Source organism: Perognathus longimembris, chromosome 17, assembly GCF_023159225.1.
Source record: "Perognathus longimembris pacificus isolate PPM17 chromosome 17, ASM2315922v1, whole genome shotgun sequence".
Taxonomy (NCBI): Eukaryota; Metazoa; Chordata; class Mammalia; order Rodentia; family Heteromyidae; genus Perognathus; species Perognathus longimembris.
Window position 1 is genome coordinate 34,971,081 of NC_063177.1, and position 15,518 is coordinate 34,986,598.

At 49.3% G+C, this 15,518-nt stretch overlaps 1 protein-coding gene across 2 annotated transcripts in view; it reads right to left on the reverse strand.

Annotated features, from left to right (window-relative positions):
- Window positions 1–805: 805 nt before the first annotated feature.
- Window positions 806–15,518, reverse strand: part of Igf2bp1 (insulin like growth factor 2 mRNA binding protein 1) — a 38,158-nt gene continuing 23,445 nt past the window's right edge. The window contains exons 3-15 of one of the 2 annotated variants that reach the window (XM_048365431.1): window positions 14,396–14,444; window positions 13,906–13,957; window positions 11,824–11,887; window positions 10,504–10,785; window positions 8,519–8,653; window positions 7,798–7,920; window positions 6,981–7,116; window positions 5,757–5,879; window positions 5,286–5,402; window positions 4,269–4,343; window positions 2,951–3,082; window positions 2,533–2,646; window positions 806–1,258 (exon numbers count right to left, since the gene is read on the reverse strand). In XM_048365431.1, coding sequence (XP_048221388.1) covers window positions 1,166–1,258; window positions 2,533–2,646; window positions 2,951–3,082; window positions 4,269–4,343; window positions 5,286–5,402; window positions 5,757–5,879; window positions 6,981–7,116; window positions 7,798–7,920; window positions 8,519–8,653; window positions 10,504–10,785; window positions 11,824–11,887; window positions 13,906–13,957; window positions 14,396–14,444 — 1,495 coding nt within the window. In that variant the 3' untranslated portion in view covers window positions 806–1,165. Of the gene's footprint in view, window positions 1,259–2,532; window positions 2,647–2,950; window positions 3,083–4,268; window positions 4,344–5,285; window positions 5,406–5,756; window positions 5,880–6,980; window positions 7,117–7,797; window positions 7,921–8,518; window positions 8,654–10,503; window positions 10,786–11,823; window positions 11,888–13,905; window positions 13,958–14,395; window positions 14,445–15,518 lie in introns of both variants that reach the window. The other variant, XM_048365430.1, reaches the window with a different exon arrangement.

Here is a 15,518-nt window from a genome sequence, read left to right on the forward strand (position 1 = left end):
TGCTTTATCAAGGGGAGTTCATGTCCCCTTCCCAGTGCTCATATCCAATCATTAAAATAGACTTTAAAAAAATATAAAATCCGCCTGAGAACGATGGGAATCAGGGACAGTGGTCAGCCCCAACCCTGCTGAGCATTGGGTACTACCCACGCACACGGGGGGGGGGGGGGGGAGATGTGATGTGGGGGTTAGTGGGCACAGTCTTGGGGAAGCCCCAGCAGACTGGGAAAATATTCAGTTGTGTCAATTTTTCAAGATCGTGATCTGAAATAGATCAGCCATAGGACACAAATTCTGGGTTTTGCTTTTTCTTCATTGTGTGTGTGTATGTGTATGTGTATGTGTGTGTGGGTGCACGCGTGCACGCGCGCACATGCGCACGTGGTGCTAAGGACTGAACCCAGGGCCCCAAACACTTGCTAGGCAAGCGCTACACCACCTAGGTACATCCTCAACCCAAGGGTACTCCTTTTAAACGTGGATTAATATATATTTTAATCATCTTTCTCCCTATTTCTCCCCCTTCTTTATTTCTTGCTATTCCTATTGGCTAGAGAGGCATTGAAATTATCCTTCAGATGAGAATAGAGATCTCCATAGTCAGTACTTTAAGCAAAGAAATGCCTTGATACCCATTTTTTTCTTTTTCTTACTTCTCTAGCAGTACAGATAAAATAGTGTGAATATAAGATGAGGTATGGCATGGGGCACTGGGAATGAAGGAAATTTCATCAATTAAACCAAGAAGGGAGATGACAGTTGGAAAGATGATTTTTTTTAAGGTGAAGAAACAAACCATCCTTTGAGGTTTTTAAAAACCTGAAGGAAATTTTATTTCTCTTCCCCACAGGGGCCTGTCCCACCCTCTTGGTGGGGGCTGGACAACTTCCTTAAACAATCCACGTTTAAAAGCACCCTGAGCTAGAATTGCAATGTGATGTTGATGCTCTGAGGGGTGGGCTGTGTGGTTGATCAACTGGCCTGGTGTCTATGGCGGGGAGATCAGGGTTCCTCACTGAGACATCTTTTTGCAAGACAGTGGGCAAACCTGATCTCCAGCCTGGCCCAAGGGACCCTGATTCCCATTCATTCTCAGGTCTGCTGGGAGATCACGTTCTCCAATTCTGCCCGCTGTTCTGGAGTCAGTGGGATGGGAAGGGGCTGGTCACTTCCTCCGTGCCTGGGCCTGGTTGCTCTGTCCCTTCTGGTGCTGCTGCTTAACCTGGGCCAAGATATCTCGAATCTTCCGTTGTGCCATCTACAGCAAGAACATGCAAGGGGGAAGAGGTAAGACCTCTGGGAAGAGAGACTTGAGACATTGGCAACAAATGGGACCAGCATCTCAAGACTCAATAATTCAGGAAAGAGGGAGAGTGGGAGATGAGGGGGATTTGGGGGTGGGGTGGGAGTGGAAACGGGGCTTTCCGATCTGTCTCCAAGCAGGCCTTGATCATTCACTGGAAAATTATAATAATTTGTGAATAAAGGGAAAGGGGTAGGAAGGGAGGAGGAAACAGTATAAACTCGTTTATAAGGGTTTAAATACTGACAGAGCTAACACTTTGTCTTGATACTGAATCTGAAGTGGTACTCCTGGAGCTCAAAGATAGTTATATATACCCAGTCTGTGCTGTTCTGAAGTAATAAACAACTATTCTGATAGTCAGGGAAAGGGGGTAAAATACCTACATGAAACTTAGCAAAAAGGTGAAATGATAAAGCTCTATAGTGAAATGGATGAAATACCAAAGGAGTGTCCTTATGCTTCTCTTCCCTTAGATTAAGAAAACACTTGTTTTATTTTGAGATGCGGTCTCATTCAGGGTGCCAGTGGCTCACCCCTGTCATCCTAGCTACTCAGGGAAGCTGAGCTCTGAGGATCACAGTTTGAAGTCAGTTTGGGCAGCTAGTCCATGGGATTCTTTTTTATTTTTATTTTTTGCCAGCCCTGGGGCTTGAACTCAGGGTCTGGGCATTGTCCTAGAGCTTCTTTTTACTCAAGGCTAGTGCTCTACCATGTGAGCCGAGCCACAGCACCACTTCTGGCCTTTTCTGTTTATGTGGTGCTGAGGAACCCAGAGCTTCATGCATGCTAGGCAAGCACTCGACCACTAAGCCACATTCCCAGCCCTCCATGGGACTCTTTATTTCCAATTAACCATCAAAAAGCTGGAAGTGGAGCTATGGTTCAAGTGACAAAGTACTAACCTTCAGTGGAAAAAGCTAAGAGACAGTGCCCTGAGTTCAAGCCCCAAGTCTTGAAGTCTCAGTGTCGCCTTCCATTACAGGCTTGTGCCATCATGCCCAACTTAAGAAGAGTTTTGTGTGCTTGTGTAACAAGTACAAGGTCCCAAGTTCAATCACAAGTAGCCCCCTCAGAAAAAAAATAAGGATCTATAAGAGAAGTCAACTGCAAGAATTGGGGGTATAACGCAAGGATCGGTCTAGGTCATACACAGAAACTTCTGGAATCTCTAGTTTTCGGTGTCTGGGCCTGAAATCCTACTGAGATGGAGAAAGTGCCCCACATACCTGGCTGGCATAGAAGTGCCCAATGATCTTCACAATGACTTGGTCGTTCTCATCTGGGGTCTGGTCTCTTGGCACTACCACCTCAGCTGCTGTTAAATTCTGCAATTCATTCACCTAGGGAGGGGTGAGGCAGCCAGAAAGGAGCTCAGGGTGCGACCAAGAAAGCAGGGGAGGGAGTGGGGATGTGACACAGTGTTCAAGAACTTGCCTAGCATGCACAGGGCCCTAGGTTTAATCCACAAGGCAACCCAGCAAGCAAAAGGCATAGGGAGTGGAGAGCTGTGCAGGAAGTGGGTGACCAGTAGGCACTGGCAGGATGAAGTCAAGTGGCAAGCAGGGAGTATGCAGTTGAGTAGGGCAGAAGAGCAGAGGCCATGGCAGAGCTATTGGTAACTTCCCCCTGGCCCTTAGGCCTCACCGTCTTGCCACCTTTGCCAATAACTCGGCCAGCAGCCGACGCCGGGACCCGGATGTGGGTCTCCAGTTTTACTTCCTCCTTGGGACCGAAGAAGTTCTCCTCTTTGAGTTTGCCATAGATTCTTCCCTGAGCCTGCAGAGAGTGGGTCATGGTTAATCAGCAGGCCATGAGTCTGTGGGGACAGGAAAGAGCAGAAACACACCAAGGGCAGACAAAGTGCGCTCCTCACCATAGAAGACTGAACACCTAACACAGGTTGAAGGCCCCAGGTAGATGAATTGCATGACTCCCACCTGTAATGCCTACTACTCAGGAAGCAGAGATAAGGATGGTGGCCATTCAAGGCCAGCCCAGGCAAAATGTGAGGTGGCACCTTAACCAATAAGCTGAGCATAGTGGTACACACTAGGCACCCCCATAATGGACATCCTGGTAGATTATCACGAGTTATGAGAACTGAATAGGTATTTCCCATGGAATAAAATTCTTAGACATGCATGTCAATGACTAGGATGCCAAGACCTTGAGATGGAGAGTGACAAACACCTCAGCTTTCTTTCCCACATTCCTTGTGGACCTTAAAGGAGTAATGAGGGAAAGGGTAAAGGAAGTCCACAGCAACAAAATGACCACAGAAAGTGATTTGGTGCTACTATGAAAGCAGGCATAGCTGGGCACTGGTGGCTCACACCTGTAATCCTAACTACTCAGAAAGCTGAGATCTGAGGATCACTGTTTGAAGCCAGCTCAGGTAGGAAAATCTGTGCTGTGCGACTCTTTTTCTCCAATTAACCACCAAAAAAATCGGAAATGGCACTGTGGCTCAAAGTGGAAGAGTACTAGCCTTGAGCAAAAGAGCTCAGGGACAGCACCCAGGCCCTGATTTCAAACCCCACCCATCCACCACTACCACCACCAAAAAAAGAAAGCAGCCATAGACCTATGTACCTTTAGACAAATCTGAAAGATGTGCCAAGAATTTGTCAGCTAACAGAGGTTAACCTCTCATCTGCTTTTTCTCTTGCACTTGCAAGTTCTAACCCTCAGTTGCCTAGCTTAGAAAAACAATCAAGCAGGGGCTGGGAATGGCCTAGTGGCAAGAGTGCTTGCCTCATATACATGAAGCTCTAGGTTAGATTTCTCAGCACCACATACATGGAAAAGGCCAGAAGTGGTGCTGTGGCTCAAGTGGCAGAGTGCTAGCCTTGAGCGGGAAGAAGCCAGGGACAGTGCTCAGGCCCTGAGTCCAAGGCCCAGGACTGGCAAAAAATATAAATAAATAAAAGAAAGGAAGAAAAGAAAAACAAGCAAATCAAACCTTAAATTGGGCCTCTGGGGGTCCCGTGATGATAACCATTCGAACTTTGGAATCAGGTGTTTCAGGTGGAGCGATCTAAAGAACAAACCGCAGGTAAAGAGGTATCCCCTCGGGGGTGGGGGGGAACCCCTCCATCTCTACTCCATCTGGGTCCCCTCTCACCACCTACTTCCACTGCCCAGGGGAAGAACGAAGAAACCCTCCCCACCTCCACCCCATCCAAAGGCCAAGTCACCACCCTAGCACACCAGAACAGAACTCGTATGAAGGCAAGTGGCTGGCTAGAAGACTGGCTTTCAACAGGGACTCCCTGCCCCTCCTCATCTCTAGTTTGGGGGGCGGGGTGTCCTGTGGAGTCCCCTCAAGAGGAAAAAACACAAGTTCTCCCATGGTGAACAATCAAAGCTTTTTAAGACCACATTAACAAATAGATTTAGGTTTGTCAGTTTATTTCCCAATAGATTTTCCTCTCTTGCCTAGACCCTGGATCTAGGAAACCAGAAAGACAGCTAACCTAACACTGCCAGCCACTCAGCAGGCCAGATGACCTAGAATCACGCTGAGGAGAGGGGGACTCCCTGTGGAACCCTGAAGTGGTACTAGGACTGGAGCCTGGGGCAGAACCTGAGCTCTCTCCTTATACTATACTACTGACCTTTCTACTACCCAGCCAGCAGACCCAGAAGCACTGAAGATAAAGCCAATCAAAAGCCAGGAGGCAAGCTACCTAGTGGTAGAGTGCTTGTTTTATATACTTGAAGCTCTGGGTTCAATTCCTTAGCACCACATAAACAGAAAAAGCCAGAACTGGTGCTATGGCTCAAGTGGTAGAGTGCTAGCCTTGAGCAAAAAGAAGCCAGGGACAGTGCTCAGGAACTGGCAAAAAACAAACAAAAACAAAACAAAACAAAACAAAAAACCCAAAGAGCCAGGAGGCTTTTGGCTCTGTGGGAAAGGGCCCTAACTGGACATGATGAATGTTCCAAAGCACAGGGAAATGACTAGAGCAAACCTCACCTTGATGGAGGCACTGGCAAACCGAGAGAGCTGCTTGATGTGCTGGCCCTTCTTGCCGATGATGGCACCCACTGCCTGGGCAGGAATGAACACCTGCACCATCTCCTGCTCTGGAGCCTGCTGCCGGGACAGGGGCCTCCTTACCAAGGGCCAGAGGGCACAGGACTGGAGCCCCTCCACTCCCCTGCCTTGCAGCTTCCATGAGGAAGAGGTGCAGGTACAACTGCACCCCGGCCTGCCAAAGGATGCTACAAGCCATTTAGCTCTGAAGCCCAGTGTGGCTACAGTGAAGAGGAAGGGAAAGTGCTGCCAACATATAGACAGCATCTTTGCCTGAACCCCACAAAGAGCCAGAGCTGATTGATGCCTAGGAGTGATGCGGAGGGGGGATCCCCTGAGCTTCCATCCCTCTGCCCACCCCCACAGCATCAGACTCCCACAGGGATTCCCTAGCACCCGACCTTCACCTACCATAAAGGAGCTGTAGGGAGCAGCCCCAGTGACGCTGCTGGGAGGGGGCGGGACCGCACTGGACGAGGCTGGGAAAAGACCAACAGCAGCCAGGTTGAGGCCAGGAATCAGGTGAGACTGCAGCTGGGGAAGAATGGTGAGGAACAGGTAAGCTCACTCTCATAGGGCCTGCGGGGCCCTGGTGGATGGGCATAGCTGAACAGAAAAGGGGACCACTCCCGAATGCTTCTACATAAAGACCTGCCCAACACAGGCGCTCCTTGACACATGGAATTATGTGTGCATGTGGTGGTGGTGGTGGTGGGGCGGTAATCCTCACTGGCCCAAGAACAGGCACCCCCACCTGAAAGTGCAACACCAGGCAGCCCTCCTCTTTCATGGTCCCATCCACTGATGGAGACAAACCACTAATTCTGGGCAGTAATGCTTGCTCCTCCCTCTATGAGAAGCGGGGAGACAGAGCGTCCCCTGACCCCTAGAACCCAGTGGTTCTGAGCCTTTTCGTCATGTACTTCACCCCTCCCCCTAAAAACTAGTTAAAAGGGTTGGAGGCGTGGCTCACGTGGTAGCAATATGTAAAATGTTCCTCTCCCACCCCCCAGCATGCACGCACTCGTGGGTGTGTGTGTGTGTGTGTGTGTGTGTGTGTGTGTGTGTGTGTGTGTGTGTGTGTGTGTAGGAAATCAGTGGAAGCTGGCAGTTGGCTCACATCTGTAATTCCAGCTACTCAGGAAGCTGAAGTCTGAGGATCTCCATTTGAAGCCAGTCCCAGCAGAAAAGTCTGTGAGACTCATCTCTAACCAGCAAAAAGCCAGAAATAGAGCTGTGACTCAAGGGGTAAAGCACCAATGTTAAGTGAAAGAGCTAAGAGGCAATACCCAGGCTCTGAGTTCAAGACCCACTACACGTATCCAAATTTAAATAAATAAACAAACAAAAAACCCCACCTACTTGTGGGGCTGAGCTTGTAGTTAGTGGTCAAGCCCTGTAGGTCAATGGTGGAAACCTTGCCTAATATATGTGAGGTTCAGGATGTGGACCTGATCCCAAACACCACCACTACCATCACCACCCCAAAAATCAAATTAATGGAGGGTCAAAAGCGCAAAAGAAGCTCCAAGGTTACAGGGCCAGGGCCGGTCATTCGCATGTCCACCGCCATGCACAAGCTTGGAGAAGGAGGGTGCATAGAGAGGCGCTGTGCACCCCGCTCGTGGCACTCACGCTCATGGCGGCCACGTCGTTCTCATAGGCCTCCCGGACTTTCTTCATGATCTCCTGCTCGGCCCTGCAGCAGTTCTCGATGGACCCCTTCACCGTGATCGTCCTTTCTGGGTTGTAGAGGGTGAGGTCCTGCAGCCTGCCCAGAGAGCAAGGTGGTCTTAAACTTTCTCTGGCAGCACAGGCCCAAGCCTAGCTGGGCCAAGTCCAGGTTTAACTCATTTCTGCAGGGTCCAGTTCAATAATCAAGGCAAGGTGTTTGGACAAAGCCAATCATAGGAGGCCATGGTTGGCTGGCAACCAAGGAAAGCTGGCACCTGTGCTTTCCTGATGGCCCAAGCAAGGCCGTCTTTTGCCTGTGTGTTTGAGAACAGCCTCTGAGGAACTAGAGGTACAGCAAGCACTCAGAGCGCTAAGGCAGACACCTAACTGGTTCTTGCAGAGGCAGCCCACCCACCACAACACTAGCTGGAAAAGACCAAGGCCTGTCAGTTCTCTCATGGCAGAGGCCTTTGCCCCGCTTACCTCAAGACATGGCAGAGACTATCAAGATTATGACAGGAAGAAAACAGAGGCGCCTACTCTAGAGCAGCCCCTATTCCCTGCTACATGAGAGAGGATGGGCGAGCCCCAGTCCTTACAGAGTGAGACCGTACCTTTTGCCACTTGGTTGATTATTTTCACACAAGCAAAAAACATCTCCCACTTAGGGGACGGGGTGGGGGGGGGCAGGTGTTAGGGCTCAACAGTGAAATTCAGGTACCCTACCTAGGCCAGTGTACCTCCCCCCAACACCAACAATAAATAAGAAGAGCTTTACGAGGAGATGGTGATTTTCGTCTCCGTATCCTGTTCAACCTTCTTCAGATTGCGCCCTTCTTTGCCAATGAGCCGCCCCACGAAGTTATTGTGGGCCAGGATCTTCAGGGGGACCTCATCAGCCCTGGGGAAATGGAGAAGAAGAACTCTATCAGTAGTGGCAGCAGAGACTAAGCCATCAGGCCATCCCACATGGGGGTTCCAGGACAAAAATCAGCACAGCATGCCAGGTGCCAGTGGCTCAGGCCCATAATCTCATCTATTCAGGAGGCTGAGATCTGAGGAGCATAGTTGCAGGCCAGTCCAAACAGAAAAAGGTCGAGAATTCATCTCCACTGGAGCCAAAAAGCTCGAGTAGAGGCATGTCTTAAAGAGGTAGAGCACCCGCTGAGCAAGCACACTGAGCTAGTGACAGATCCAAGTTCAAGTCATGGTACCAACACATACCCACACCCCATACACACAAAACCTGATAGCCACAGAACAGTGTCTTCCCTCTGGTTTTGGCCACACAGCCGCCCCAGAGCTTTAAGAGATTTTGGGAATGACAGGAGCCAGGTGGCTCGTGCCTGTAGTTCTATAGCTACTCAAGAGGTAAGAACCGAGGATCACAGCTCAGAGACAGATAGAGCTGACTGCCTGGCATGTTGGGGGCTCTCGGCTTGATTCCCAGCTCCACAGTGTGTGAGGGACATGATGTGAAGATCCAAGTGGAGGCTTACGTTTTGGTGTCCTTTGCCTCCTTATGCATAATCTCCAAGATCATCTTACAGGCAGAGGAGCAGCCCTCAGGGGTGGAGTGGACGCTGATCGCCTTTTCAGCTGCACCTGCATTCTCTTTCCTGTGCACGTCTATCCTGAGGACCACAAGGTGAGAGCCAGCCAGCTGTCACTTGTCACATTAGTCTTCACGCTTCCCCATTTCCCATTCATTAAAGGCATCAAATCCACTCTGTGGCACAAGGCAAAATTAGGAGAGGAAAGAGCCAGCCCAGGGAACCATGGGCTCTGGCTGTCTCTTTCAGGTGGTATCTGAGGACAAGAATATAGTCTATACGGTTGCCAGGGTGGGGACAAACAGGCCACAGTTCGAAACTGTATTTCACAGCCAATGGCTCATACCTGTCATCCTAGTTACTCAAGAGGCTGAGATTTAAGGATCATGGTTCATGGTCAGCCCAGGCAGAAAATCTGTGAAATTCTTATCTCCAATTAACCACCAAAAAAGCCACAGGTAGAGCTGTGGCTCAAGTGTTAGGCATGAGCAAAAAAACTAATGGATAGCCAGGGGTCAGTAGCTCATGCCCATAATCCTAGCTACTCTACTCAGGAGGATGAGATCTGAGGATAGTGGTTCAAAGCCAGCCTAGGCAAAAAAGTCCCTGTGAGACTCTTTTTTTTTTTTTTTTTGGCCAGTCCTGGGCCTTGGACTCAGGGCCTGAGCACTGTCCCTGGCTTCTTCCAGCTCAAGGCTAGCACTCTGCCACTTGAGCCACAGCGCCGCTTCTGGCCGTTTTCTGTATATGTGGTGCTGGGGAATCGAACCTAGGGCCTCGTGTATCCGAGGCAGGCACTCTTGCCACTAGGCTATATCCCCAGCCCCCCCTGTGAGACTCTTATCTCCAATTAACCAGTTAAAAAAAAAAAAAAAGACCTAGAAGTGGTGCTGTGGCTCAAGTGGTAGAGTGCTAGTCTTAAGCAAAAGAGCTCAGGGACAGAGCCCAGGCCCTGAGTTCAAGCCCCATGACCAGCAAAACAAAAGAAAACACAACCAAGGGACAAGATCCAGGCCCTGAGTTCAAGCCCCAGTATGGGCATACACAGGGAAGGAAAAAATAAACAAACCAAAACCCTGTCTCAACTCACAGTATCTAATAAAGGGACTTATGAATTCACCTCACATTTTTTTTTTGGGGTGGGGGGCAGTCCTGGGCCTTGGACTCAGGGCCTGAGCACTGTCCCTGGCTTCTTCCCGCTCAAGGCTAGCACTCTGCCACTTGAGCCACAGCACCACTTCTGGCCGTTTTCTGTATATGTGGTGCTGGGGAATCGAACCTAGGGCCTCGTGTATCCGAGGCAGGCACTCTTGCCACTAGGCTATATCCCCAGCCCTCACTTTTTTTTTTTTTTCTTGTCTTTTTGTGTGTGTGTGCTGGTCCTGGGGCTTGAACTCAGGCTGTAGGTGCTGTCTCTTGAGGTATTTTTGCTCAAAGCTATTATTTTGCCACTTGAGCCACAGCTCCACTTCCAGCTTTTTTGGGTGGTAACTGAAAGATAAGCATCTCATGGACTTTTTTGCCTGGACTGTCTTTGAGCCACAATCCTCAGATCTCAGCCTCCCGAGTAGCTAGGATTACAGACATGAGCTATGGGCACCTGGCTTAAGGCAACCTGTTCTTTCCTTCCCATGGAGCATGATGATCAGTTAAGATTAGAGTATCAAGCCATCATGCTGGTCATGAAATCACAAAGCACTCAGTGGCTCTGACTCACCGAGACTGGGTTTTCTCCAAGAGATTTTCTATGAAACTTCATAGGAGAAGTTATGTTCCCCTTCCTGCTAGCAACACTGCAGGATTGGAGGCAACGAGCCCTGAGTGGAATCAGCTACATTTCCCAAGAGGAAGCGCTGATGTCGCCCACATGCTTCCAGAAGGCCTCCCTGATTACCAGCTATTCCCTGTGCCTGCCAGCAGCCGAGACTCACTTAGACTGGGTCTGTTTAGTGATGTTGCGGATGGTGGCGCCCTCCTTGCCAATGATGGCACCCACATACTGGGTGGGTACCAGGAGCCGAAGGGGGATGTCCACTTGCTGCTGTTTGGCTGGAGCCCCTGCTGCTACAGGTGAGCCTTGGCGGGGCTGACCCCGGGAGCCAAAGCCTCCCCGGCGCCCATTCTCCGGGCCCTGTGCACTCTGCTCATCAGGAATGTAGGAAACCTTCAGGGCATGGTTTTCCAACTGGTGGCCGTTCAGCTTCATGATGGCTCTGGGGAACAGAAGGAGAGGCTGTTGTTCATTCCAACCCATGCTGGTCATACCTGGCATTCTTGTACGTAAGAACTCTACCAAGTTACTGCGTGAACATATTGAAGAGAAAGCACAACCAGTTCACCACCCCACTAACCACTTAGGTAACCTTTCTGGTCTGTATGGCAGAAAACACCAAAGGAAAGTAGTTAGAACAATTCAAGTTTCCTGTTTTCAGCCAGGCAGTGGTGGCTCACACCTGTAAGCCTAGCTTACAGATCTCAGGTGCCTGAGATCTGAGGATCAATTATTTTAATTATGATGATGATGATTATTATTATTTTGCCTGAGGCTTGTACTCAGGGCCTGAGCACTGTCCCTGGCTTTTTTTTTTTTTTGCTCAAGGCTAGCACTCTACCACTTGAGCCACACAGCACCACTTCCAGCTTGTTCTGTTTATGAGGAATTAAACTCAGGGCTTCATGCATGTAAGGCAAGCACTTTACCACTAAGCCATCTTCCCAGCCCTGAGGATCAACTCTTGTATCTCCAATGAGCCACCAGAAAACCAGAAGTGGCACTGTGGCTCAAAGTGGTAGAGTGCTAGGCTTGAGTGAAAAAGCTCAGAGACAGTACCCATGCCCTGAGTTCAAATCCCACAACAGACCAAAAATTAAACAAATAAAAACAAATCATTTTTTAAACCTTTAAGTTCCTCCTTACAAACACTAGATGGCGCCATCAACACAGCAAAGGAACCTGCAACCTTTTCTCCCAGATATCCCCAGGGAGGGCTTTGGGTCCCTGCCCTCAATGTGTTTTGGCCATCAATCCTGGAACACTTCTGAACCCTTGAGAAGTGAAGGAAACTCAAAAAACCTTTGGAGGGACTCTAGGGTTGACTGGGCTATCAGAACTCAGCCTGCTTGGGAGTTTCCTTTGGCACCTCAACCTACCTATCATCTAATTCAAGCAGAGGGTCCCAGTACCCCACACTGAGAGAATACCCCTCCCCACCCCACACACCCGCAGCAAAGCCTCCTTCTGGAGCACTTACTGCCTGGTCTGCTCCCGGTTGGAATAGGTGACGTTCACCACGGCGGTCTCACTCTCAGTATTCACTGTGGAAACAGCAGGACAGTGTTAGTGGTGAAATCTGCAGCCCCGCCCACAGGCCCCTTACCCCAGCATCCCATGTTTGAGGTCAAGAAGGCAGTCAGCAGAAGGTTGAGCTTATGAAACAACTGGAAGAAAAAGTCAAAAACAATTTTTCCCTGAGGCACCTTTTAACCAGAGCTACTGGAGGATTCAAGGTAACCTTTCCTGCATTTCTTTTGTTTTCCTAGGATTTCCCCAACCAGGGTCCCCCCACCGCCCCCCAAAGAAAAGGTATAGCTGCAATAACAGCAACTGTGCAATGAAGCAAATGCACATAAAGCCCCTAAGAACCAAACTTACCCTTGGAAAGTCAAACTGCACTTAGGGTGAGATTAGCAACATACAGAGGGAAACATCCCAAGAATTAGCTGGCAGGGATATGGCTCAAGAGATGTGAGAACACTCAGATGTAATCTAGAAGCTGAGAGAGCTGCAAGGACACACTGACCAAAGTTATGCTGGCGAGGGGGGGAGGGGAGAAGAGACACTGGACTGACAAGCATGGGTTTGTGGGCTATGGAAGATGTCCTGACTTAAATATTGGAAACATCTCAGCCGTGGGCTATGGGCGATCGCTGCTTTGGGAAGTCACTATCCATGACTCATCAAAGCCCTGGGATCTAATTATGTGCGTGTTCTTGGTTTTTCTTTTTTTCCTTTCTTTTGCCAGTCCTGGGGCTTGAGTGCAGGGCCTGGGCACTGTCCCTCAGCTTCTCATGCTCAAGGCCAGCACTCTACCACCTGAGCCACAGCGCCACTTCCAGTTTTGTCTGTTTACGTGGTACTGAGGACTCAAACTCAGGGCTTCATACTAAACCACATTCCCAGCCTGATTTTGAGTTTTTCTTTGATTTGTCCACATACTCTTTTCTACAAAGACGGCAACCATCTGGCTAACTCGTAATAGAATTCCAAGTAGCTGGGACAAATATTTCTGGATTTCAAGTACTAAAACTAACTTTCTGTCTTAAGTATCAATGTCTTATGGAGTCCCCAGAGCACTACAAGCCTCCACACCCTGAGGCTGAGGTGCCTGCTGAGTCAGCTCCCTCTTCACCCTTCTGGCCCTCCTCAGGAGGGGGCTGCCAGCAGAAATGATATAAAGTACTGGTCAGGCACTTGTGGGCTCACCCCTGTAACCCTAAACTGCTCAAGAGGCTGAGAATCAATGTCCAAAGCCTGCCAGAAAAGTCTTATCTCCAATAAACCAGCCAAAAAATAAAAATAAAAATCAAGTGAGTGAGTTGGAGGCCTAGAGTTCAAGCCCTAGTACCAACACAGGCACACATGCACACACAATGGGCAATGATGGTGTACATCTGCAATCCTCAGGAGGATTAAGCATTCGGGGCCAGCCTCTAGTGGGAAAGGGACATTAAAGAAGACTTGCAGGTTCTCTCCACCATTGCACAAAAGCAAACATTTCCGGCTCAGAGGCAGTGTATGACAACATCCTTACTACCTAGAAGAACTGAGACTGCGTAGTCTCTTGCTGCGGCTCCAGGGCAGCTGCATGTGTGCTCAGGGCACTAGCAGAAGCTGCTCATTACAACCAATGCTGGAGTGGTGCTGGGCAATGCTGTGTGGGGCAGTTGTGTCTGGCATTTGTGGCAAAAGGCATAAAGGCTGAGAATGTAGACCTGTGAAAAGCACTTGCCTAGCCTGTGCTGGGGGGCGGGGGGAGGGGGAGGCAAGGAGGGAAAAAAATGACCAGTTGCTTATTCCACTCAAAACCAAGAAAAGTGAAACTTCTCAAGTGAAAGGACTATTAACCACCTTGCTCAAGGGAACAGTAATTTCTGTTCTAAAATGACAGGTACCATCTTGGGAGCCTGGGAAGCAGTGACTGTACAAACTCTCCCCCCCCCCCCCCCCCAGCAAAGGCCAAGCATACAGGTCACCTGCAGAGCAAGGGCGGGGGCTCCTAGGAGGCCACGCCCAGCTCCTTAAGACACCTTCCCCTTACCCCACCCAGTCTTACCTTGCTCACAGTTCTCTACTGTACCATACTGAGCCAGCAGGCTGTCCAGTACCTGCGAGTGTAGAGAAAAGAAGAAGGAGTCTGAGCGCCGCAGGCTGGGTCTCCACTTACCCCAACCATCTATGGGGACTGAGCATCATCACCTGTCAGTTTGCTCTTTCTGGGGTCCTTCCTGATAGTGACACTAATCCATGTCTTCTCAGGAACGCTCTTGAGCTCTGCACTAAGGGCCTTTATGGAAGCAGAGCTGGCATGGGGAAGGTGGGGGGATTGAGTCCCTGTATCCATTTCTTGTCACCACCAGGTTTTAGGGCTCACAGAACACCCTTCTGACCTCTGTAATGCCTCTCACATACAGAGGTGGAGCCCTGCGCAAAGGACCAGACCCCCCCCCCCCCCCCCCGCCTCTCAGAATCAGGGGCATCTCTCTGGTCATCTCAGCTAACTGAGGGCAACCCAGATTTACCCTGCCCCATTCCCAGACACTCACTTCCCATCGGAGCTGAGGTGGGATATTTCGAATCTGAATTTTCCGACTCCTGAAAGAGGAAATAAAGTGTTAAGAGAACATTCTGAATGTGGAGCTGGGAATGTGACTTAGTGGTAGAGTGCTTGCCTAGCATGCATGAAAGCCCTGGGTTCGATTCCGCAGCACCACATAAACAGAAAAAGCCAGAAGTGGAGCTGTGGTTCAAGTGGTAGAGTGCTAGCCTTGAGTAACAGAAGCCCTGAGTTCAAGCCCCAGGATTGGCAGAGAGAGAGAGAGAGAGAGAGAGAGAGAGAGAGAGAGAGAGAGAGAGAGAGAGGAAGAAAGGAAGAAAGGAAGGAAGGAAGGAAGGAAGGAAGGAAGGAAGGAAGGAAGGAAGGAAGAAAGAAAGAAGAAAGAAAGAAAGAAAGAAGAAAGAAAGAAAGAAAGAAAGAAAGAAAGAAAGAAAGAAAGAAAGAAAGAAAGAAAGAAAAGCAAGCTTGCTTACGTTCTGGACGCTTTCTGCCTGATCGTATGGCAGTGTTGAGTCCTGGTCTCAGGTTTGATTCCCCACCCCCACTTCCACTTCCTGCCCATGATCAGCAACATCAATATCTAAGAAATACACAGACAGACAGACAAACACACACACACACACACACACACACACACACACCAATGCTGACAAGTGAACCCAGAGCCTTAAGCATGCTAGACAAAGGCTCCACTAAGCCACACCCCCAGCTCTTAGAGTGGTCTCCCTTCTAAGAAGGCAAGTTTGAAGTTGGGGGATAGGCTCCTCTTTGAGACCAAATTATCACCACTTTATTATCACCACCAAATTATTACCACCAAAATGGAGAAGCAGCAGATATTCTGAGCACAAGGCTAATACAATTCACCATTGCCACCCAGTAAAATAAAAAACAAAAACAAAAACAAAACACTGAAGTTTTCTTTGAGTAGCTTTCACAGACACTCCTCTACTGTGACTAGGTTCCAGGCATACAAACACAAACCTAAGTAAGATATTAATTGTGAGTGAATTCAACAACTATTTAATAAGTGTAAACTTCAGGCTATTTTGTTCCTGGGCTGGAAGCACAGCAATAAACACAACAGTGCCCAGTGCTGGTGGCTCACACCA